At 48.3% G+C, this 25,267-nt stretch overlaps 1 protein-coding gene across 2 annotated transcripts in view; it reads right to left on the minus strand.

Annotated features, from left to right (window-relative positions):
• CCNF (cyclin F) overlaps positions 1-24,979 on the minus strand; it is a 32,349-nt gene extending 7,370 nt beyond the window's left edge. For both annotated transcript variants that reach the window (XM_088451907.1, XM_088451906.1), the window contains exons 1-11: positions 24,772-24,979; positions 19,138-19,292; positions 18,944-19,050; positions 18,754-18,821; positions 17,872-18,086; positions 17,107-17,160; positions 15,651-15,755; positions 15,418-15,495; positions 13,732-13,883; positions 4,793-4,957; positions 4,568-4,691 (exon numbers count right to left, since the gene is read on the minus strand). In XM_088451907.1, the coding sequence (XP_088308033.1) occupies positions 4,568-4,691; positions 4,793-4,957; positions 13,732-13,883; positions 15,418-15,495; positions 15,651-15,755; positions 17,107-17,160; positions 17,872-18,086; positions 18,754-18,821; positions 18,944-19,050; positions 19,138-19,292; positions 24,772-24,964 (1,416 nt within the window). In that variant the 5' untranslated portion in view covers positions 24,965-24,979. The remainder of the gene's footprint in view (positions 1-4,567; positions 4,692-4,792; positions 4,958-13,731; positions 13,884-15,417; positions 15,496-15,650; positions 15,756-17,106; positions 17,161-17,871; positions 18,087-18,753; positions 18,822-18,943; positions 19,051-19,137; positions 19,293-24,771) is intronic.
• Positions 24,980-25,267: the final 288 nt, after the last annotated feature.

Below are 25,267 nucleotides of genomic sequence, written 5' to 3' on the forward strand. Positions count from 1 at the left end.
GTGACAGGTACTCCCGGTCGGGCTCCAAGGGAGCCTATAACTAGCAGGCTCCCCAGACTGCAGCCCGGAATCCATGGGACAGGTAAGGGGACCCGCGGCTTAGTGGAGTCTTGCCTCTGGTCTCAAGAGACAAACCAGAGGCGCTGATGTGGACACTGGTTCACCCACTACTCCACTAGACCACTGGGGCATAACGATACTGGCACTCCAGTTTTGGTAACAAGCCCAAGGCAGGAGCAGGATAGAAGAGAAGACTGGTACACTGAGGAATCACACTCTCACACAGAGGAGGAAATCATAGAAACTAGGACCGTCAGAAAGGGTGCCCCTGTGGGCCTCGAAGAAAGAGTTAACCAAGGTAAGTTTTACCATAATTCCTTTTCTTCTTCAGAGTCCATAAGGCTCCACAGGGAGACATTGGGGGATGTCCCAAAGTAGTTATTCAAGGGCGGGAATACTCCTGAGCTGAGAGAGGCAAATGCATCAAAAAGGCATAAGACCTGTGTGGACAGAAGGCAAGGTGGCCACCTTGCATAGCTGTTCAGCTGAGGCGCCACACCGGGCTGCCCACGAGGGAGCCACAGAGCGAGTAGAATGAGCAGAGACTGTAGTCAGCACAGGAAGGCCCGTCTGCGTGTAAGCCTGTGAGACAGTCATGCAAATCCACCTGTCCTTTGTTCTGACTGGAGGCCATGAAATCCACCACCAGAAGACCCCATTTGTCCACTAGAAGCTGAAAGACTTCTGGATATAAAGACCAGTCTCCTGTATGCACGTCGTGACAGCTGAGGAAATCCACCTCCCATCTGAGAATCCTCAGGATGAACACTGTGGAGATGGCATTCAGCCCAGGTGACTTAGAGTGTCCCCTTGGTGATTGAGGAAGGCCACAGTTGTGGCGTTGTCGGACTGTACTTGTACTGGCCTGTTTTTCACAATATTCCGAGCCAGAGTGAGATCTCTGTAGATGGCTTGAAGTTTTAGGATGTTGATTGTCAACACTGCCTTGATTGTGGACCATCACCCCTAGAAGGAGTGGTGGTCGGTCACTGCGCACCACCCTCGGAGGCTTGCATCCGTGGTGGGGAGAGCCCATTCTGGGACCCAAAAGGGACGACCCTTGTTCAAATGGGAAGTCTGTAGTAGCCACCAGGCTAGGGGCAGGCAAACCACTGGGGGGGGGGGGGGGGGGAAGTGGTCTGGGATTTGAGCAGATGGGGTAGCCCGTTCCTGGACCAGCCATTGGAGGGGCTTGGAGTGAAAACTTGGCGAACCCCACCGTGTCGAAATTGTGAAGCAGTCTGTGTAGTCTGTTCTGTAGTGCTGGAATCTTGTCCTCCGTCAGGAAGATTCTCTGAATTTAAGAGCCAGGAGGGTTCGCAAAATGTACCATACTTTGTGCATTTGTGGAGAGACAATGGTTACCTGCAGATGGTTGTGAAGAGTCTATGGGGAGCTGGCCAACAGCAAGAGATCATATAAGTACGAGAGCACTCTGATCCATTGAAGAGAGGCCGCCATAACTTTCATGATCTTGGTAAAGACAGAGGGGCCGTTGAGTGGCCAAACAGCAGAGCCTGGAATTGGTAATGTTGCTGCAGTGTAGTAAACCGGAGATATTGTTGATGAGAAGGCGCTATAGGTACATTTAGGTCAGCGCCCTGAATGTCTAGGGATACCATAAAATCGCCAGGCTCCACAGCTACGATAATAGAACAGAGGGTTTCCATACGAAACCTGGGCACCCTGATAAACATTTTTTTTTTTTAGAGACTTGAGGCTGAGGATAGGTCGTGAGACCTATAAGGCTTCTGAACCAGAAAAGGGGTAGAATAATAATAGCACTTGCCCCGTTGTAAGGAGGGAACCCAAATTATTACTCCTGATTTCAGTAAGGACTGAATGGCTTTTTGGAGCAGCAGGGCCTTGGTTAAGTCCGATGGAGGTCCGGTGCAAAATAACTAAGGAGAGGACGTATCCATGGGAGACCACTTTTACCCAGGCATCTGACGTGGTTTGATGCCAAACTTGGGCGAATTGAAGAAGTCGGCCTCCCACCCTGGGAGCCCATGAGGTAGAGGCAGGCCCCGTCAGGCTGCATGCTTGTCCTCAGACTTAACAGGTCAAAGCCCAGTCCAGTAGCCCAGGCTTGTAGGCCTTGGCTGATGTCTGTTGCTGTGAAGGACTCTAGAGCCAGTTTTGATTCTGAATCTGCTTTCCAGGAATGTAGCCAAAGAACACGGCAGGCCACTACCGAAGTGGCAGATATCCTGGAGAGCCGTATCCATAGCTGCTTCAAGTAGGAGGCTGCATCTCTAATGTGATATATTTAGGACAGCTGTTCCTTCGAAACATCAGGGAGAAGAGTCTCTTCTAGGGCCTCTGCCCAACTCTCAATGGCTTTTGCCACCCAGGCCGTAGCCCTAACAAAATGAGTAATAGCTCCTATCTGTGGTCTCCTTCAAGGAGGTTGCAGTATGAATGGGCAAGGTGGCATTTTTAACCAGACGTGTTACATGAGAATCCACCATTGGGGGAACTGTACAGTTTTGGAATTTGAAACCTTTTACCTGGAATATTCCAAGCTTCACCCATGTGATCAGATAGCTGGTCAGAGTGAGGAAACTGATAAAACCTTTTGTCGTTTAAAAAGTGAATGTTTTTTTTTTTTTTTTTTTTCCTTAGGAGCAGGTTCTTCTTCAATTTGTAAAATAAAATTTACAGCTCTCACAAGAGCAGGTATATTTAGTTTAGAGGGTGGCTCTAAGTCAGAGTGAGAGATCTGCATCTTCTGCCTCCCCAGTTGATATCTCAGAATCAGATAACTCTGTGGATTGGGATGATATAGTACGTTTAGTAGGTAAAGGTTTATCTTTTTGCAACATTTTCTGAAAAACCGTAGAGATATTAGCCAAACTCTGTACTGAGGTAGACAGTACGTCTATCCATAGGGAGGCAAAGAATTTGCAGGGGGTACCTGCTGTGGCCATCCCATAGGTTGAGCTACCATAGGGACTGTTACCTGGGCCGCAAGTTTTGCCAGCATTTGTGAAAAGGCAGCCCAGGGTGGGTCCTAAAGGAGAGACGCCGGGGCTGATGGACCTGGGGCTGTGCAACAATTAATACAGAGACCATCCTGAATGAGATCCTCTGTGGCTTAGCCCGCAGAGCAGGACTTACAAGATATCAGAGTAGGAGGAGCAGCATCAGGCTGCTTATTATTCTTTCCTCTGCCAGGACATAGTCACAAGAATAATAGAATACACAATATGATACAGTGCAATGTGTAATATGGAACAATGTAGTGTGCAACTGCACTATATATGGCACAGACCCAGCGTTTCCCGGAGACCTGCTTGCCTAAAATGGCTGCCACGCGTCTCTGAGGGGGCGGAGGGTGAGGGAGGAGCAGCTCAGGGAACACCAGGACCGCCGAGCAGGGGGAAGGACTGCAGACAGAGCGCCTTATCCTCTGGCTGACATTAACCGCCAGGTCCCCTGGCCTTTATAATATGCCTCTGCGCCAGTATCGTTATGCACCAGTGGTCTAGTGGAGTAGTGGGCGAGCTAGTGTCCACATCAGCGCCTCTGGTCTGTCTCCTGAGACAAGACTGCTCTAAGACGCTGGTCCCCGCGAATGGGGTTCCGCCTTACCTGTCCCTTGGATTTCAAGCTGCAGTCTGGAGAGCCTGCTAGCTAGTCCCCCTCGGAGCCTCACCGGGAGTACCTAGCACAGGCTTGGTGTCACGGCGCCGTGGAGGGGAGATGAGGCGGCAGTAGAGACGTCCAGAGGACAGTCTGGTGCTGCTGGCCCATTTGGTAAAAAATAAAAAGTAAATGAAATCATAAAATTAAAGCTTGTGTTGCTTAATGCAGCCCCGTGTTATAATGGTGGTCTAGTTCCTGCCGGACACCAACGAAACTGAAATGTCCTCAGGCTGTGGGCGGGATATAAGGGAAAGGAGCGAAGCATCCTGGGATTGAAAAGCTTTGGTGTTGGTGTCCGGTCCTCCAGGCCCCACCTACACCCCAATGTTTACCCTGTGGAGCACTATGGGCAATGAAGAAGAAATTCAGACCTGCTCGCTTGAGCGCTCGCAAGCAGGTCGATGGTGGGCACTGCGCGTGCGCAAGCCCCGGAGCGAGAGAGAAATTCTCTCGCTCTGTGGCTCACTACAAAAGGGGCAGCTGTCGATGTTGATTCTGGCTTCACAAACAGAGGTGTTCTCAAGGGAACGCCTGCCATTTGTGGGCGGCCCCACTGACACCACCAGTGATGTCAGTGGGAGAGCTTCCGGCTCTATTAGAGCCAGAAGCTCTCTGGGGCTTGCGGCCACGAGACCCTATCACAAGGGTCTCATCGCAAGCCCTGATGGTCGCGATGGTCTTGACCATCGCGACCATCATCCTGGCCGCTTGCAATAGCCGTGGGTGGTCACAAACACACACAAAAAAAAAACGCCCCGATTCAGAGCGAGCGCTCTTTCAGAGCGTCCGTCTCTGAATCAGGCCCACTGTTAACAGATCTGCAGTGACTAAGTGCGGGGATAAAAGGAACAGAGCTCACCCTGATCTTGCCCTCCAGAGCAGCGATGATCTCTCCCATCATCCGTACCAGGTCCTCATATTTGTAAGTGTTATCTGTGAGCCATACTGCTTCTCTGATGGTCAAGATCTCTTTGCTAATAAACCTGTGAGAACGATGAGGACATCATTAGTAATACAACAAGATTTGCAGTGATTCAATAGTCAGATGCCATCAATTCACCATGCACTGATCGCAGACACTCACCGCGTGCAGATAACCATACATGCAATGCCCACAAGTTGGAGCCGTGCCCGAGGCACGCTACGTAGCTTCAAGTACCGATCCACCAGCCCCACGGTCATATGCAGACAGAGACTGGAGAAATCTTTCATTGTAGCCACTTCTACCAGCCAGTCTATAAGGATGTACCTGGAAGAGACAGGAGAAGACTCAATCAACACGATGTGCTCTAGGAGAAGTATTGGGGGTACATTTACTAAAGTGGGAGGTGTGGCCCCATGTAACCAATAATATTCCAGCTATCATTTAACTGGGTACATAATAGAAAAAGGATAGCTACAATTTCATTGGCTGCTATGGGCAAGAGCTCCACTTCAGTAAATTTACCAATAGGACTTCTGATTGGGATATTACTACAGTATGCCTTTATGTTCCATAGTGTAAGATATGAGAGGATAACAGGTGTTAAACCATAAACTACATTTTCCAGCCAAGCAACTATGTTTTGCATGTGGAGAAGAGATTGTACGAGGACGTACACACAGCAAGGTTTATGACAGCACTTTACAGATCACGTTTAATCATTCACATCGGTCACTGCCCCCAATGGACCTTAGTGGGAGATCAAAGCTTGGAGAAAGATAACATGGAGAAAGATAATGTACCAACCAATCAGCTCCTATCATTTTACAGACTGTTTTTGAAAAAACAAGAGATATGGTAAGAACTTACCTTTGTTATCTCTGTCTCTACGAAGTCCACAGGGTCCACAGGGTCGACCTTGGGGTATAAGCTGGATCTGGATCCATGGGCACCACACAGTTAAAGCTTTAGCTGCTCCCAGGATGCACTTGGGTCCGTCCTCCTTTATACCCCGCCCTGAGCCACAGCACCTCAGTTGGTAAGCAGCCAAGGCCGGAGGAGGAGACTAAACAGAGAGAAGGAAGACTGGAACACACAAGAAACCATACTCACAGAAATGGGAGACGGAAAACCGGTGACCAGCCACACAGCCCATTTGAAGCCAGGTGCGTCAGGGCGGGCGCCCTGTGGACCCTATGGACTTTGTAGAAATAGAGATAACAAAGGTAAGTTCTTACCATATCTCTTGTTTTCTACTTCAGGGTCCATATGGGGTCCACAGGGTTGACCTTGGGGATGTCCCAAAGCAGTTCAACTAAGGGCGGGGACACTCCTGTGCTGAAAGGAGCACCCAGCGCCCAAAGGATGCATCCTGAGAGGGGAAGGTGTCAAACGCATAGAACCTCAAAAACGTTTGAATTGAAGACCAAGTGGCTGCCTTACACAGCTGAACAGCAAAGGCGCCACGTCTAGCAGCCCAAGAGGGACCCACAGAACGAGTGGAATGAGCCTCAATAGAGGCTGGCACAGGTAAACCCTCCTGTGTATAAGCCTCACAAATAACGGAACGAAGCCAACGGGCTAACGTTTGTTTGTTGGCAGGCCAACCCTTCTTGTGAAAACCAAGAGGATAAACAAGGAATCAGACTTCCTAACCGAAGCCGTCCGGTCCACATAGATTCTAAGCGCCCGGACCACATCTAAGGAAGTCTCACCAGCTGAAAGATCAGGGGACTGAAAAGCTGGCACAACAAGTTCCTGATTAATGTGGAACTTCGAGACCACTTTGGGCAAAAACTCAGGACGAGTGCGGAGCACCGCTCTGTCCTGGTGAAAAATCAGGAAAGGAGAGCGACAGGAAAGCGCCCCCAATTCAGACACCCTCCTGGCCGAAGCAATTGCCAGGAGAAAAACAGTCTTAAATGTCAGCCACTTGAGCTCCACCGACTCAAGAGGCTCAAACGGAGGACACTGCAGGACCCGTAGAACCACCGCCAAGTCCCAAGGAGCCACAGGAGGCACAAAGGGAGGCTGGATCCTGAGAACACCTTGGAAAAAGGTGTGAACATCCGGCAGTATTGCAATCCGCCGTTGAAACCACACGGACAAGGCGGACACATGAACCTTCAGAGATGCAAGGCGTAAGCCGAGGTCCAATCCTGATTGAAGAAATTCCAAGATCCTAGAAACTCGGAACACCTGAGGATCATAATGTCTGGACTCACACCACTGAAAGTAAGTGTGCCACACCCTGTGATAAACCCTGTGAAGCAATAACCGAACTGGAGAAGCCCCGAGACCTCAAGACGGCTGTCTCAAGAGCCACGCCGTCAAAGACAGCCGACCCAGATCCGGGTAAACAGGTCCCGACGCTGAGGAAGAAGGTACGGAGCGTCGATGGAGAGGACCGGAGTACCAAGGACGTCTGGGCCACGCCGGAGCCACCAGCACGAGCGTGCCGCCGTCCTGCTTGATTTCCGCAGAACCCGAGGAAGTAGGGATATCGGAGGAAACAGATACGCCAGGTGAAACGTCCATTTCGCCGACAGCGCATCCACCAGACTTGCGCCTGCGTCTCTTGTCCTTGACCCGTAAACGGGCAACTTGTGATTGTGACGGAAGGCCATCAAGTCCAGCTTCGGCAGTCCCCACCTGTCCACGAGTAGCTGAAACACCTCTGGGTGAAGCGACCATTCCCCGGGATGCACGTCGTGACGGCTGAGGAAGTCCTCTTCCCAATTGAGGACTCCGGGGATGAAGACCGCCAAGATCGCTGGAATGTGACCCTCCACCCAAGTCAGGATGCGAGACACCTCCGACATCGCTGCCCGACTGAGAGTTCCTCCTTGGTGGTTGATATACGCCACCGTGGTGGCGTTGTCGGACTGCACCTGTACCGCCCTTCCGTGAAGAGCGGGGCCGGACGACTGCAGGGCCCTGTATACTGCCCGCAGTTCCAGGATGTTGATGGGAAGAAGTGCTTCTTCCGCAGACCAACGACCCTGGAGAGACAATGAGCCGGTCACTGCCCCCCAACCCCGGAGACTGGCATCAGTCGTGAGCAGGACCCAGTCCAGGATCCAAAAGGGGCGCCCCTCGACCAGATGAGCTGTCTGAAGCCACCAAGCCAAAGATTGCCGAACGTCCGGAGACAACACCAGCACCTGAGAGCGGATCCGGTGAGGTAACCCGTTCCATTCCGATAGAATCAGCCCCTGCAAGGGCCGGGAATGGAACCGGGCAATTCCATGTAGAATGTCGACACAATGGACCCCAAAACTCTCATAGCCGAATGGACCGACAGGCGGCAACTGCTCAGGCAACTGCGTATCCGCAGCTGTAGGGAGGCGACCTTCTCCGGAGTCAGGAAGATCGTTTGCTGACGCGAAACCAGCAGGGCTCCCAAATGAACCATCCGCTGTGATGGAATCAGGGAGGACTTTTTCCAATTTATCAACCACCCGTGTGCTTGCAGTCAAGCGATCGTCAGGTGAAGATGTTAAACAGTACCTCCGGGGAGCTCGCCAGCAACAGGAGGTCGTCCAGATACGTCACCAGCCGTACATTCTGGTTCCGAAGATGTGCGGCCATGACCGCCATAATCTTCGTGAACACCCTCGGTGCCGTGGAGAGACCAAAGGGTAGCGCCCGGGACTGATAGTGGTGTTGAAGGATAGCGAACCTCAGATACCGCTGGTGCTATCGGAACATGGAGGTAGACGTCCTGGATATCCAGGGACACCATGTAATCCCCCGGTTCCATCGCCAGAATGATGGAACGTAACGTTTCCATCCTGAACTTGGGAACTCTGAGGAATTTGTTCAGAGACTTCAAGTTGAGGATAGGGCGATGAGAACCATTGGGTTTCTGCACCAGAAACAGAGACGAATAATACCCCGTCCCTCGTTGTGATTGAGGAACGGGAACAATGACCCCTGCTTTCAGCAAGGACTCTATAGCCTCCTGAATCTGTAACGCCTTGGTCTTGTCCTGAGAAGGACTCGTGCAGAAAAACTGGTGGGGTGGTCTGTGCCGAAAAGACAGGGCGTACCCCTGGGAGACCACTTCTCGAACCCAGGCATCCGTGGTGGTATTGTGCCAGCACTGGGCAAATCGAAGAAGTCGGCCTCCCACTCTGAGGTCCCCCAGAGGGAGGCCCGTCCCATCAGGCCGCAGGTTTATCTTCCTGCTTGAAAGAAGGGCGCCGAGCACTCCAGGCTTGCTTCTTGGGTTTAGAGGCAGTCTTACTTGCCGACTGTCTCGGGAAGGACTGACCTTTTGCCTTACCCTGAACCCGAAAGGAACGAAAAGCCGAACTCCGAACCTTAGCAGGCAGTGCCGCCGAAGGGAGGAAAGCAGACTTGGATTTAGCCAGGGTATCCACTATTTTGTCCAAGTCCGGACCAAATAGTAATTCCCCATTGAAAGGTAAGGCCTCCAGGCCTTTCTTTGAATCAGAGTCCGCTCTCCAGGACCGCAACCATAAAGATCGGCGGGCAGACACCACTGCAGTCGATACCCGCGAAGTCAGCAAACTAGCATCTAAAGAGGCTTCCCCAATGTAAGAAGCAGCGTCCCTCATCTGACCCAACAACGCCCTCTGGACATCCGGAGCGTCGTCCGGGAAGGTATCATCCAATGCATTGGCCCACCCCTCAATGGCCTTGGCCACCCAGGAGATGGCCATGGACGGTCGGGCCACCGCCCCGGAGAGGGAGTAAATAGACTTTAAGCAAGTCTCAACTTTCCTGTCCGTGGGATCCTTCAGCGAGGATATAGACGGTAATAAGGTAGCGCCCCGAGTTAAACGGGTGACATGGGAATCCACCGCCGATGGAGTTTCCCATCTTATACAATGTGCCTCAGGGAAGGGATAATTAGAAGCCAACCGCTTCTGAGGAAGAAATCTCTTACTGGGCGCCTGCCAAGCTACCGCCATATGATCCGTCAACTGATCCGACAGGGGAAACACCGCAGAAGCCACCTTAGTTTTTTTGAGACTAGGATACTTCGACTTAGGAGCCGGTGCCTCATCCTCTATAAGAAGAATGGCACGCACCGCCCTAACCAGTGCTCACACATTAATGGACAACTTGGTATCCATTTCCTGGAGGCGTCCGAGTCAGTGTCATCAGGGACCTCCCCATCATTTGAGGAACCCTCTGAGTCCGATACCTGAGCCGCCCGCGCCATGAGTGGGCGTTTTGAAACCCTAGAAGGCATGTCAGTCTGCAACATTGACTGAAAAGCCGAGGATGCGGCCGCCAAATTTTGCACGGAGTTGGAGAGCACATCCACCCAGGGTGGAGGAGTCGCCATAGGGGCCTGAAAAGGTACCGCAGGCTGCTGCGGCACAGGGGAAGCCTGTATATACATAGGCAACCCCGTATCTGGACCCACAGACTGAGACCCAGGAGGACTCCGCAACAACTGCGGGACACCCGGGGAATGGGAGATGGTCGGCTGGGGTAACGCCCTAGTAGGGAGAGCAGTCGGGGCCGACAGATGGACCGCAATAGACACCAGCACTTGAGAAAACATCGCCCACGGTGGTTCCTGCGTCAGAGAAGGTCTGGATGGGCCAGGAGCCACCTGGCACCGACTACACAGGCCATCCTGTGACAAATCCTCCCTATCCACTCCTGCAGAACAGCGTCCGCAGGAGGCCAACACCGGAGCCACTGAGCGCTCAACCTCCTCGTCTGACATGACAGAATATATTATATAGCCAAAAAATATATCTGGCAACAGGGCAGAAGAAAACGCACTCACCGGCGTGCTGAACAACAGCCCACAATATGGCACTGCGTAGCAAACAACTGTATGTGACGAACCTCACAAATACGTGATTTATATAGGTGAGGTCTGTAGAAACGCCCCTCCCCCACACACCTGTAGGGCTTGTAGGAGAAGTAAAGGGACAGCTATAAGCTGACAGTAAGCGGAAAATAAGCACAGACAGGCAGCACTAGCAAGAGTCACATACCATGCAGAGAAGATATACTCACTGCACCTTTTCACCACAATCAACCTGCCCAGATTCAGTGTCTGGGAGGGCTATAGTGCTGTGTACGCTGTCCTTAAATCGGAGGAGAGGTACACAGGGGGACCGGTCCGCGTGCTCCCTGAGATCTGCGTTGCCACAGAGAAAATGGCCACCAGAGACCTCAGAGGAGGAGTGGCCGAAGAGTCTGCAGCTCAGCGACGCCAGACTGCGTGCTGAAAGGCGCGCTGAGCTGAGGGGAGGAGCCGCAAGACAGGGAAGGCTTCCTCCCCTGGATAGCCTATTAACCCCAGGGCTTGCCGGCTTCCCGCTTGCCAATATATCCCTGGTGGTCTAGTGGTCCCACTGGATATTCCTCCTTAGAGGGGGAGCCCGCCGCCACCGCTAGCGGCCCCCGGTCTGTCCCCTAGGACCAGGGGCAAAGGACTGCATGTGCAGGCAATACCCGCGAGCCACCGCTAATCGGCGACTCGCGGCTTACCTTATCCCCGGCGACTCCGGCAGCAGTCCAGGGAGGGACCCAGAGCCCGGCTAGAACGTCGCGATCCCCAGTGCAGTACTGGCGTCGCAGCGCCAGCGGGGAAATAGAGCGGCAGCGTGGGCGTCTGCATAGACAGCCGGTCGCTGCCACACTAGAGAGCCTCTGTTTCAAAAAAAATCTAACAGGCTCTTTTTTTTTTTTTTAAATAGAAAGCTTTTGGGGACTGCTCCTGCAGCCCCCCTGCGCAGGTGACCCGACTCTGGCCGGGCACCAACTCAAACTGAGGTGCTGTGGCTCGGGGGCGGGGTATAGAGGAGGGCGGACCCAAGTGCATCCTGGAAGCAGCTAAAGCTTTAACTGCGTGGTGCCCATGGATCCAGATCCAGCTATACCCCAAGGTCAACCCTGTGGACCCTGAAGTAGAAATTACAGTTAGGAGTTGATTAGTTGGTACTTTCTCTCCAAGCTTTGATAGATCTCCCCCTTAGTGTATAAATTCTCTACCGCTAGCACTAAATACCAGTATGATGTTGGACTATTTAAAAAACTTCACAGAAGAGGGCGTGGCCTGGAGTAGCTAGGAGAAGGAAGCATTTTGCCAGCTCTCCTGCATATATCCAATTATCCTGTTTTTCCTGGTTGTTTCTCCCCCAAACTGGATATTCCAGTAGGTTGCCTTTTCTAGACTAACTGGGCTCCGAGGCGGAAGTTTGCATGCAGTGTCTCCCAGTTTATTTCCAGGAGTTTGCAGGGGCCAGGTCCTCTCTCACTGGGGCCTGCTTTTCCTGTCTCCGGCTCCTGGGGCTGTCTCCTATTATACGTGCCTGTGGACTCTATCCTGGTGCCTGACTGCATCCTGCAGGATCCGGTGTGTGTCTCCTGCCGGTTCTTATTTGTATCAGTTGAGGAGTATTGGAAGTGGACGTCCGACATCTTGTCTTCTTGGGCGGTGGCTGCGAGTCTCCCTGCACACCAATATCTCTGCTGCGGCGGCTGATCTGCCCTTTTGTTCCTGGCTTCAGCGGTCATCTGAGGATTCCTCCTTTATACCTGCTGCCTCCCAGCTGTCGATCTCCTTGTGGCTGTGTGCTGGTAAGCTCTGTTGGTGTGTTAGCTGCCATCATCTTGCCACTGATTTCCCTCCCGGCTGCTGCTCAGGTTATCCTGCCTTGCAGTGACTATTATACCGGTGGCTATGTACCTCAAAGATGGCTGGCTCTATGCAGCAAATTATCCAGGCTATTAATGCCCTTACTCTGGGGCTGCTTACCAAGCTTGAGGATGTGATGATCGTGTCTGAGTTCTGCAGCTGCTGTCCGCATGTCTCCTGCAACAGTGCAACATTTGGATGTATCCTGTCCGAGGTCTGTGTTAACCTGATTGTGATGCCCTCTCAGCTTATGGATGTCTCAAACTTGATGAGGTTCGTACAGAGATACGTTCCCCACTTCCAACATACAAGTTAAAGTTCCGGGACTTATCCTTAAAGTACTTCATGACCCTTTTTATTTACTCTTCGATTGCAGAAAGTTTACAGAACTCATTGCTTCCATGCTCCATAGTGTGTCCTTGGGGAGATGGAGACGGGACTATTTCTATAATTTTACAAGAGGCTGAGGCCTGGCCAGATTAAAATTAATATTTTGAAACCTAATATTTTGTTCTAAGGTCTTTAGATATTTTAATTTTGTTTATCATCATCCAGTTGTTTGAATTACTTAATTACTTTGCTTATTTGGTTTTCATGTACATAAGTATAATGTTATATACTTTATATGGAAGAAACACCATTCCTTTAAAATGTGGGAGAGATGGGCAGAACCTATCTTAGGGTCATTAGTCTATTGCTCTCATCAGATATATGGGTTTCTGTTATCTTGTATTTCTGTGGACGGAGGGGGGGGGGGGGGGGGATTAGGTAGTTAGTGTAGAATGGGGAAGGGAATTAGGGATCCAGGTATATCTAGGTTGGGGTTAGGTTATACAGGGTGGGTTGTTTTGGGTTTTTTCTCTTTTAATTTATTTTATTTGTGTGTGTAGTTTTGATATCCGGCCAGATCTGGGAGTTTGCCCCCTTTTTTTTCTCTTAGATATATTGATTGCATATGTAACATTATAGAGTGTCAAATAGAAAAGTGGCTAGTTTCTTTGTATGTATGTATCCGGATATATGAGCCTGAAAGGCACCTTCGGGCTCTACATATTCTTTACATATATGATGAAGACTATGATGTATAGTATATCCTGTTTTTGATATGTCAGTCGCTTGTGTAAAAGGTCTTATGCTAATATATACTGTGTTTGTTTATTCACATCTGCTGTGCTATATATGCCATTTTTTATTATTGTATTATGTTTTGTTTTCAAAATCAATAAAAATGTATTGCATTAAAAAAATATATATATATTTACAGAAACATTGAGAACATACAAATCCGTGAAGGAGCAATAACCGCTGTTCAATGATATATGTTCCTCAATTTTTTTTTGTTTTCTTCTTTTAATATAAGAGAAGACGCCCCTCTTCCCTCTCACAAGACCCCATTTATAAGCCCACTAATGTGCCCCAAGCAATGTCATTAGCAAATCCGGCTTGGCCGTACTACTGCACTCACCGCATAGTGTCATTCATGCCTTTCTGCTTGGTGAAGATGCTGGCCTTGTTAATAGGGAGAGATGACTGAAAGACTTGAGAGACAAGGTCAGAGGTCGTCCGCAGTTCTTGCCCCAGCTGATTCTTTTGCCCACAGGACTTCGCCAGGGAAATCTATAAGAGGAGAACAGAATGTAACATTTACCCTTATGTGCAAAGACCCAGTAAGATAGGACAGTGCACGCGTGAGGCGGGCAAATCAATAGCAGCAGTTATAGCACAGGAGTGGAAATAAATACAAACCAGTAACAGCAATGTGCCGTCAACCAGTGAAAGTGGTGACTAATATCTAAAAGTGAGCTGTGGGCCTTATTCAGACTTCCGTAAATGCGATATTTATGTAAATCTTGGATGTTTAATGATCTGCACAGGAGCCGTACTGGGTATGCGCAGATTTGGTCCTGCAACGTAGGTCACAGTGCTCCAAAAGCTGCAGTATGATCAACATGCTGCTGGCGCTTGGGGGCAGGGAGCGTTCCAGAAAAAGGGGACATGTCAAAGCCAACGGCTTTATCCTGACCTTGGACAGTTCATTTAATGCTGCGGCTTCGGAAGCAGCAGCGGATCAGAGAAGTCGGCAGTGGGTGTCTGTTTACTTGCATAATTTTACACAGCCGCTGTATAAAAAGATGCAGCAGCGGCACAAGTAGCGACCACCACTGAATCAGGCCCTATATTCTTATTTGTACAGTGCCACAAAAATATTCAGCGTCTTACAGTGGGGAAGTAGAGCATATTATGACGCGGTAGAGACAAGACCGGCACGATCATTAGGCTCACCTTGGCGGATGCATTGGGTGCCATGGTTTAGGGGGCACCTACAACTAAGTGGCACAGAGATGGCCACTGATATGGAGGGCCAGCAGCCTGCAGCTTCAGCAGAGGCTGCTGCTCCTCCATGTCAGTGAATGGCTGGGAGTTGGGCGCTGGGCTATGATGTCACAGTGCGGCGCCACACTCCAAAGGGCAAATTTACTAAAGTGCGTGTTTATAGAAGTGGAGCTGTTGCCCATAGCAACCAATCAGATTCTACTTAACATTTATCTAGCCGCTTCGAGAAGATAATAGCTAGAATCTGATTGGTTGCTATGGGCAACAGCTCCACTTCTAAAAACCCGCACTTTAGTAAATATGCCCCCCCCCGTCTGACATTACCAGAGGGTGTAGTCTCCCCGCCTACCCTTCTATTTGCCTGAGACCAATAAACAATGTATTGAACGTTCATAAAGCCTAAAAGTGCACATAAAGTGTAATAAGTTATAACAAGAATTTTATGTAATAGCCGTGGAGATGCGGGCACGGGTGCGATTACGGAAAGTCAGCCTGCATTTTTAAAAGAGTCAATAATTTAAAAAGACAAAACCAGGCTCCAAGTGTTGTTGAGAACATGGAATAAGCAAAAAACAAGAATACACGAAAGGATGAGGTAGGAGCAGGCAAGACGAGAGGGTCCCGCTCATTAGATTACAAGCTCTAACAGGAGATATTGTTAGGCCATGATCTGTGGTGGAAACAAGACCATGTAGACTTTTTATTGGCAGGCATCCTCCCCCAACTAAAGGGACCCTTTATTTTAAACATTAATTGCACAAGATACATTTTAAGTTTAAAATAAGATGTCTTGGGATACAGCACTAGCGGAGCTCACCTGCGCATCCCAACAACCGCGTACTGCATAATCCCGCAACTGCCTGAGGCTCTGTAAATATCTTCCAGGGTCAGTTACCTAGAAAGGAAAATAAGAATGAAAAATTGGGATTAGAATGCTGTGTCCGACCACAATGTGATCAGGGACAGCTAATAACTCCACGGGCCGTGCCATTAGAACCAATACTATAGTAATACATTTAGTTGATCTACAGAGTCAGAGGTTCCACTCACTGCAGTTTTTTGCTTGGATTCCCACAAGAGGTAGGAGCTGTGCAGGCAGCCCTGAGAGGCCGAAGCCTCCAGCATTCTGAGCGCCTCTCTCTTCCTGTCCTCATCCTGCAAGACAGCACATAGGGTAAAGAGGTTATAGATGATGGATCACACTATGTGGTAGGTGTTTGCTTTGCCTTATCAAGTGCATATATGCAACGCCACACACAGATTTGCTACCCGGTGGCAGTTTGTACTGGAGGTTAGTTAAATATGTTTTTACCAATTAGTACGTTCCAGCATAGTACACAGTGCAGGTAAATGAGTCCTAATGGAAAGTTAAACTGATTATACTGCATAAATGGGCAGCTTTTCATACTAGACCTCATGCTCTGGGGCAGGAGACTCCCTATGCACACAGATATAACACGCCTATAGCAGCAGTCTGAGATGGATGCTCTTAGTGAAACACTGGTAATGAAGTCACAGGGATAAATGGAAAATATGGAGAACATCTCAGACTGCTGAAACAGCGCAGTATCTTATAATGCAGTGCATAGGAGGACTCATCGCTGGGAGCAAGATTAATGTTTAGCGCCAGGCACATTGTAACGTAGCTCATCACAGCCCATCTCCAAACAGGCTGGGAATAAACATGTACCAGTCACAAGGTTACATTATTTTTTTTTTAGTGAACACATTTACCCCATGGCCAGTGCCACGCTACATTCTCTCAAATATTGGCTAGGCCTATAAAATGGCTTAAGTGCCTCTGTCACTGGTTGCTAGTGAACACAATGTCTGCACTAGGAGCCACGCTATGTTTCATTATAGATGGATGAATAAGAACAGAAATGCTATATTTGTCCATCTTCTTTGTTTATGTTGTACTAACGCCATCTCACCTGTACAGAGAGCATTGCAAAACTTGGACTCCATAATTCATTTGAATTCTACTTGTGTGTACCAAATCTTTGTGTTTCTGTGTACACACCCCAGAGCCGAAATTAGGATTTTTGTCACCCAGGGCAAGACAGTAATTTGGTGGCCCCCCCCCCCTTTCGCGTGCTCCCGAAAAGGTGTGTAGTTTCGTGACACAGTAATGCCCCTTACACATTATACCCCTCCACCTCCAGCAGCCTCTTACCTTGCCTGTGTGCCTGCATCAGCAGGTGTTGATTTGGAGCTGCACTGGCAGGCAGACGTCCACAGCCCTGCAATCATTCTAAAGTGGCGACGGTCGCGAGCCAATTTTAGCTCGCGGACTGGCAGCCGCTGCTGATAATCTTGCGACCGGCACCACATCAGAATGATGGTGACGCTGTGTGTCTCAAGGGCTGACTGCTGTTGCGGGCTGCTCCAAATCAACACCTGCAGCCACCCAGGACCCCTGTCTCCCTGGCACCCGGGGCACTTGCCCCCCTAGCCGCGGCACTCACACCCCTCCAGAATTATGAAATATACTGTAAATTCTTACCTCAAACAAGTTTAAAACTTTCGCCAAACAATACTGTATTGATCCCCGGAGAGCCTGTATATAACACAAGAAGAAATGTTAATTACTGCAGACACGCGAGTACAATTGTAAAAGAACAGCACAGAAGGGAATATAAAGACAATGACAGGACAGTACTTATTGCTCTCTAGAGCTTCGTTTTTTTTTGTTTTTTTTATATAACTGCGTCTCCAAAAGTGACTGATTTCAAAAGGAGAATAAAGATGCAGAATTTCTCTAAATAAATGAAAACATTCAGACATTTTTAGTTTACATTATTTACCATCTTTATAGAGGCTGCTATTCGCAGGTAGAACTGAAAAAGCCATCCACTAAATATTAAACCCTCTCTAGCTGTCTCACCCATACATAGAGAGTAGTGTTGTATAATGGTATCTCCACCTCTGGAAAACACAGCTCATCCTAATTAGAGCTCCCCTCCACCCCACAATATAGCAGGTAGGCAAGTTATCCCTCCGTAAATAAGAGATTTGTAAATCCCCAGAAAGAAGGTTGATGCCATTGGCCAAGGACATTTTTTTATTCCAAACTCAGCTATTATCCCATATCGGGCAACACAGAAACCATTTTACAGTTATCTTCGTTCAATGAGCGGCAGCTGAAGCAGAGGCTGGCTAATTACAGAACGATGCAATACAACAGTGGGGGACCCCACCTGACTGTCATAAGGTAAATATATCCATGCAATAGAAACACCAGCATGGTCATTTCAAGAACGTAACTCACCCCCGTTACCCCTTCTTCTCTACGGTCACCCTGGCAGTCCTCCTTCAGGCTGTCAAACACGACCGCCTTGCAGCAGCTTCCAGAGGTAGACCAAGGTGGGCGAATAAACAGCCAGACAAAGGGGTCAGCACCGGAGTTCAGCCTTTCAGTCAGGCTAAAGAAACGGGAGGCCTTTAGTCCATTAACCTCAGCCCGGCCATCATCCGACATGGACACTTAAAAAAAACAAAGCATGATTTAAGAGAACATTCAATTATTATGGTGTCTCAGGGTGCAGGGCTAATTTAAACATGGTCTTAGTCACGTTTACTTGCCATATGCTAGAACATATTACAAGAGAACACGCCTAAGGAGAAAAGGGCCATAAAGCAGGCATGATGGATTTTATAATTTACTCAATAGTGTGTTCCCGATTGGCTGTCTTAGAAGGTGGCCGCACCCTGTCCAAATTTCAAAACTGCAAAATATGCCCTGCCCTTACGGCGGCGTCCTGCTGGAACGCCCTGCCCGCCTGCGGACCAGTGACCCGTGGGGGGGGGCTGGGGATTTGAGTTGCAGGCAGCGCTCACTGTCTTTGAACACAATCTATTCACAGTGAGGGGAGAGCTTGGGGCAGCCTAACATGTCCATAAGTGCTGGGCATGCCCCCAAAAGTGATGAAAAGGGGGCGCGTCTTAAGGATACAACCCTTTTCTTGTGACCACACCCCCTTTTCAGCATGAGCCCTTTTTACTGTCTGGCACCGTGCCCTGGACCTAGAATGAACACTAGAACAACAGGATATCTGGAGTTTGACAGATGTTCTAAAATAATATAATGCAATAGAGCATTACAGAGACACGTTACAGAAAGGGTAGTTAGAGGAACAAAACAGACACTTACAGCCCTCGTTATACAAGTATGCAATTCCCAGCTTCACACAGGCTTCGAAGTTCCCACATTCTGCTGCCCTGATGGAATTAGGGAAATAAATGATCATTGTTTATTAACACGCAAATAAAAAGATATGAGAGAAGAGAGAAGGATCTGTGTTTAACAGGGAGGTCACAGAAAACCAACAGAAGAATGTTACCTTTCAAAGAGATTCAAGTTGTCAGGAGACGGCCAGACATCCTGGAAGCATGCACGGGCCCAAACACTGCTATGAGTATCCACCAGAGACCTGAGGTGAGGATGAACCTGGAGCAGAGATAATAAAGGCACTCTATAGTCCAACATCCAGGGACTTGATAGGTAATACAAGAGTAATATAAAGCACACACTTACATTTCTCATGGAGAGGATGTCCACTGCGGGCAGGCACTCGAGGATATAAAGGAGGACATCCTCTGGGAGGCTGAGCAGCGTCAGAAGCGGCGGACGTCTTTTCACCCGCCGCCTAGGAGGGGCAGCAAAACATTTGGAGCAGCGGCAGTGCAGGACTGTAAGGTGAAGAAAGAGTAGGAGGTCAGGCTTGGCACAAATAAATGCTTTACTTAATAAATGTATATAAAAAGTTACTTTAACAGCTGTTCTATGTCCTAGTCAGCCTCATAGTTTATAATATATATATCCCCGTGTGAAACATTTATTTTATTTATTAACAGTTTCTTATATAGCGCAGCATATTCCGTTGCGCTTTACAATTGTAAGCATTAATAGAACAAAACTGGGTAATAACAGACAGATATATAGGTAGGAAGGCCCTGCTCGCAAGCTTACAATCTATAGGGAAACATCCATTTAACTCATTGTCAAACAGCAGGACAGAAGAATCTAGTGGGGAAGGGGGGTTGGGAATGTAACAAACCTCTACAGAGGACATGGAAAGGTGTTGCGTTAGGTAACCAATCAGATTATAACTCATTTTATAGAATGTACTAGATTAGTGAGAGCAAGAATCTGATTAGTTGCTATGGGCTAGAACTGGTGTGTGCACTCTGTAAGAACGTGAACTCATAAATTCCACAGGCGAAGGTTAAATCCTATAGTTAATTTAGATTCATCCCTGCCTTCATAACATAATATTCACTCTCACTGCGCTGTTTCCTCACTTCTCTCCAAACGACTTTATAGCACCCACTGCCCTGGTCCCTCCAATGCTGCTCAAAACCATGTGCTGAATTATTATTGCAGCCTCATGAGTTACTATAGCGCAACCATTAATGTGGACCTGTCCCTATGCATCAACATTTCCAAATGCATTATAATGCTATCACCCATAATGTTAGATCTTTTTTCCCCATCCTCTTTGACAGCTGCATTTTATTCTGCCTCGTGCATTTACCAGAGACAGAAGCGCAATCAGAATTATACTAATGCGCATACAGTAGGTAACGTTTGCGTCTGTGCAACATATAATAAGCAATAGCTTGGCAACGACCCTTGAAAAGCTTAGATTAAAATAATATCCCCAAATTTAAGTCATGTATTATAAAAAAAAAATAAAGAAGGATTTATGAAGCCGTTCGTAAATCAAATCACGCTCCAATACACACAGCAGCAGCAAGCCCATCATTAGTGTGTTTAGGGATCTACACCCACAGTTCTGTACAGGCTTCTGATGACGCTTAGTAATCAAATATAAAAGCCACCTCTTCTGTTTCTAGTACCACGGATCATTCATACATCCCGGTTCTATTGTACTGCTGGAAACAGATTGACAGTGAAAACCTCAGACCGACTGGATCAATTGTCAAAGCCATATGTTGTCAGTTACATGCCTCTGTTTAAAAAGGATATTCGTTTACATGTGGCTTTTGAGCCTGCTAATGGCCAATCCCTTTGACATCTTAAAAGATCTTCAAGCAATAATGAAAAAATAACATATGTGATTGGGGGCTTCCCTTGTATGTGAAAAACTGTAGTTTGGGAACTTCCTCTTTATATAGTATAGTAAGTCAGCATACAGAGGCAGGATGCATCTGGTTGCTGTTGAACTAAAGGTTCCAGCATACTCTGCTGTCAAGTAGCAACAGCCTGAGACCTAACATTTGCCCAGACACGTACAGGTTGAATTTGTACATGCCAATCAGAATAACAGAAGATGTTAAGTGACTGTTATTTTCCCCCTAAACTGACCAGCCATCCTGTCTGTAAGTTGATTAAATACATGCATGAGACACACACAATTATGTAGAGCTTAAACTGGCCATACACGTTACCGTGCGATGCGACGGGGATCTGACGTTCGCCATATCGGGCAGTCCCCACACAAGGGGTTCGATTAAATTGAACGCGAATTGAATAGTGCCAGGAATGAGCTCCCGGAACTATTGAATTCTGTGCGCTGTTAGGTCGGGGAATGCCCGTTCTCCCATCCCTCGTGCCTTAAACAGGGTGTTTAGTCACGAGAACAGGCATTCCCCGACTAAAACTTCCCAATGCGATGCTGTTTCCGCCACGCTAAGGGCAGAAAACAGCATTGCGCCTGTACTTTTGTCGGAATGCTGCTCGCCTCCCAGGAGGGATGCGAGAAGAAATCCTTTAAGTTAGGCTTAGCAGCGCGCTGAATTGAATAGCTCCGGGAGCTCATTCCCGGCGCTACTCAATTTGCGTCTAAATGAATCGAGTCCAAGGTGCAATCGGGTGGCTGACCGCCCGTTATGCTGGCTCCCCCCCTCCCCCACAGCGCTGCATGGGATCGCACATCGCATCCCCTGATCAACTGAACCTGCAGTAAGATCTGGGGGTGCACGCTGTCCGATATTATTCCCATACACGGTACGATAGAGCAGCCAAAATCATACCAATCCGTCGGATCGGCAACGTATAAGAGAGCCTACCTGTGACATGGGATTATATGGTCATGCTATTATAGCGTGTGTTATGTTAGGTGTACAGTATAGCGTTCCCGCTAGGCAGGTTTTAGTGGGGCGAAGCCCCCCGCCCTCCTACTGGAGGTCAAAAAGCGCCCTGCCTTCACCGTGCACTGCTAAGACAGCCTGCGGGTGCCGTCTTCACCTGCGGGTCGTAGTGTCCCGCGGGTAGGGAAATGTGCGGTGATCCGGTCACCGCCGGTGAATAGATGCTGGGCACATGCCTCCAGCATCTATTCTATCCATCAGCAGCGCTTGGGTGCTGCCCGATGTGTCCGTAAGTACCGGGCACGCCCCCAAGAGTGACGAAAAGGGGATGCGTCTTATAGACACGCCCCCTTTTCGGGTTCACACGCTTTAGTGCCCTCTCTAGCTCCGGCACCCTGCCTCCCGCCGGAGCTAGAGCGAACACTACAGTAGTGTCGCTACTTCACTAGAACCACAGACACTGCTTATGGGCATTCTGCAATGAAAATACCAAGGTAACCATGCAGAGGGGCCTAATAAGAGGTTGGAAAGATCATAGTCATGGTACCCATCATAAGGTATACATAAATGGGAACATGAGTTATGGGCATGTCTAAAAATATCTGAGGTCTGTAGTCACGCAAAATAGATAAGTGATAAATATACAGATGTGACCTCATACACTGCAGCTCAAGTCGCACCAAATAGCCTCTCAACGCGCCAGGTCCCGTCTGGCTCTTAATGTCTGTCTTATTCACATTAAAACGTCAAAATTGCATTGCTGGTGTACACTGACCACTGGGGCTCGCGGCACTTGTACATTCGCGTGCGTATGAAACCGTAAATACCAGCAGGATCTCTCATGCTACGTGTCATTATACTTCATCTGCAACTTTGTACGTGTTATAGCAATTCCTTTGAGGTTAAAGTCACAACTTAGCGTCTCGAGTACAGTTAGCGGCTTTTCATCGCGTCTGTATTGGGACTAAAGGGGCACATCCACTAGCAGACTATGAAATGACTGCACGATTACGACATTGAACCCTCCCTCATCCCTGAACATGGCCAATCCCTGTCGTTATTGGCAGATTGACCAGCATGTGAGGCGATGACAGATGCCAAAAACAAACAGCGGGAGCGTACATCACTGGTCGTTTTTGACATTAAGCTGCCCGATTTGTGCCCAATTGAACGATAACGTTATCGTTCAATCGCTCTGTTTAATCGGGTAGTGTACCTTAAGACACATAGGGGGTCTATGTATCAAGCATTGAACAAACCCAACAACTTTGAAGTAGCATTTATCAATCACCTTCTATAAATAATAGGTAGGAGCTAATTGGTTGCTAGGGGCAATTTCTCCACACTTTCCACTGCTTGATACATAGACCCTATAAGTTAAAAGAAAGATACGATAAGCTACTCCTCTTGGAACATCTCAGTCACGCCATATGGTGCAAAGGCACTCAGTATATGAGGACACATCTATATAAAGAAATGAATCAAGTGTGTATCCTTGCCATTAAATTGATGAATGCTGTTTCTATCAAAATAAAAAGGAGCTTGTCTGGTAAACAGACAGAAACAGCGTAATCAGGTATTTGCATATTTGCAAAGTAATTAAATATCTTCCATCCACTGAATGGTCATTTCTGATTTCTACCATATAATGTTTTTGCATTAATACCTCTGACTTTTAAATAAGTGAAATGTTTGTATTCCCATGAGGGGTACTTTGGATACATGTAAAGATATTAGGGGGTACATGGTAAAACAGATTGAGAAATCGTGGATTAGATCAGTTTAACCCTTCAGGGCATTCCAGGAGAGGAAGACTGATCAGCCACTATTGAGCCCGCCCCTTCCACCCATGGCTAGCTACTGGCTGCCACAAGTTGATTTTCAAACCTCACCCACCCGCCCCACAGCACATTCACAAATTAATTAGTCCACAGGTCAGCTAAAGATTGTAAGAGGGATGTAAACTTCTGCTCTATTGAAACAAATAGAAAAGCACTATTTTACATCCACTTAGACAATACACAGATACTGTGAGACAATGTGCTGGGAGACAATACAGTGTAAGTAAATTGCTTAGTGTTCATCTCATTTAGACCATTGTTTTGTGTATTATTACACACAGACACATACAAAGATATGGAAACACAATGATACTTTGTGCAACAGTTACTACACACCCTAAAGGTGTATAAGTGATCAGCAATTACAAAGAGGGAAGGGGATAGATATATATATTTTCTCAGTTGCAGGAAATAAATGCAGGAAAATATTGCAGTGCACTGGATTAGAGATGAACGAATTATCCCAACCCAGGGTGTGGAAAAGACAATCCAGACAGGAATGGGATGTGTAATAACATGGGTCAATAAAGTCACAATTAATACAGTCAAATATCTTAGATACAACTAATTAACTGACCATATTAGAGTATTTCACATACTACAGAGTCTGCACCTCCTCCAAACCAACTCTTAGGGAACTTTGGAGGGAGATTTAAATTCCAGAGAGGGCAGGAAGTAGCTGATCATTGGGGCAGCAGAGAGAGCAGCTCAGCAGGAGGGCAGAGATTAGTGCTGAGTACAGGCACACTGGGCTTCATTGAAACACCAAAATTCCAGCACATGACTTTTATAGAAGATGGAGATGGCTCTAAAGCACAGACTTAGTCCAAATATTAACCCACTGCCTTGTTCATAATATACACACACACACACACACATCTCCACTCAGTTCAATGCCCAGATACACAGCAAAACTACAGAAATAAATAAAAAAAAATATATATATATTACACACACCCCCCCCCATGGGACTTAAACACTTATCTGAATATTGGACTCAGCTGCTGGATATACATACACGTGTCAGTAGCTGACAACCTGTTGCCCGCCAGCTACTGTGTATGAGACTGCAAGAGTCAGGATGCTGTGGCAGCCAGAGGCTTGCTTGCCATGCTGTGACTTGTAGTTCTCCTGTAGCTGGAGGGCCCCAGGTTGTGTGCTGCGCTCTGCACCCCTATAACGTCCCTGCCACGGCTACCAGTGGCCACTGACCAGTATAAATAACGCAGATCCCCACATGATGCCCATGACATTGCTAGTTGGGTCACACTCACCGCCTCCTTTCATCCCGGCAGGTAAGTGAGGTAGATGAGCGAGCAGAGGTGCGGGGCGGCCGCCTGGTGCAGGGCTCGGGTCTCTGTGTGGGGCAATAGTAGTTGCTGGGCCGAACTCCCACCATGGCTGGGGCCACGCCCACTGCAGCTCATTCCCATTCAGTGCACACACCGTCCCCGCCCACATATACATTGTCCCCACCCACTACTACTAGGCACAGGGGGCGGGGTGAATAACCACGCCTAGAATGCAAGTCCAGCCAATGCCGTAGCAGGAGCCTTTCCCAAATCTAACCAATGAGTGGTGACCTACGTTTCCATAGAAACCGAGAGTACCGGGATAGGGACGTCAGTAGTTTAATCTCCAGAAATTCTAGTGTAATTCATATATTTTGCTCCGAAGCCAATGATCCGTTTCTGATTTTAACGTTTTCCGCCGCTGGTGCAGTCAAGCAGCTGCTGGTGCCTGTCCGATAAGGGCTATTGGGTATTTCCC

Source organism: Taudactylus pleione, unplaced genomic scaffold (genome assembly GCF_031769625.1).
Source record: "Taudactylus pleione unplaced genomic scaffold, aTauple2 ptg000032l, whole genome shotgun sequence".
Lineage (NCBI taxonomy): Eukaryota > Metazoa > Chordata > Amphibia > Anura > Myobatrachidae > Taudactylus > Taudactylus pleione.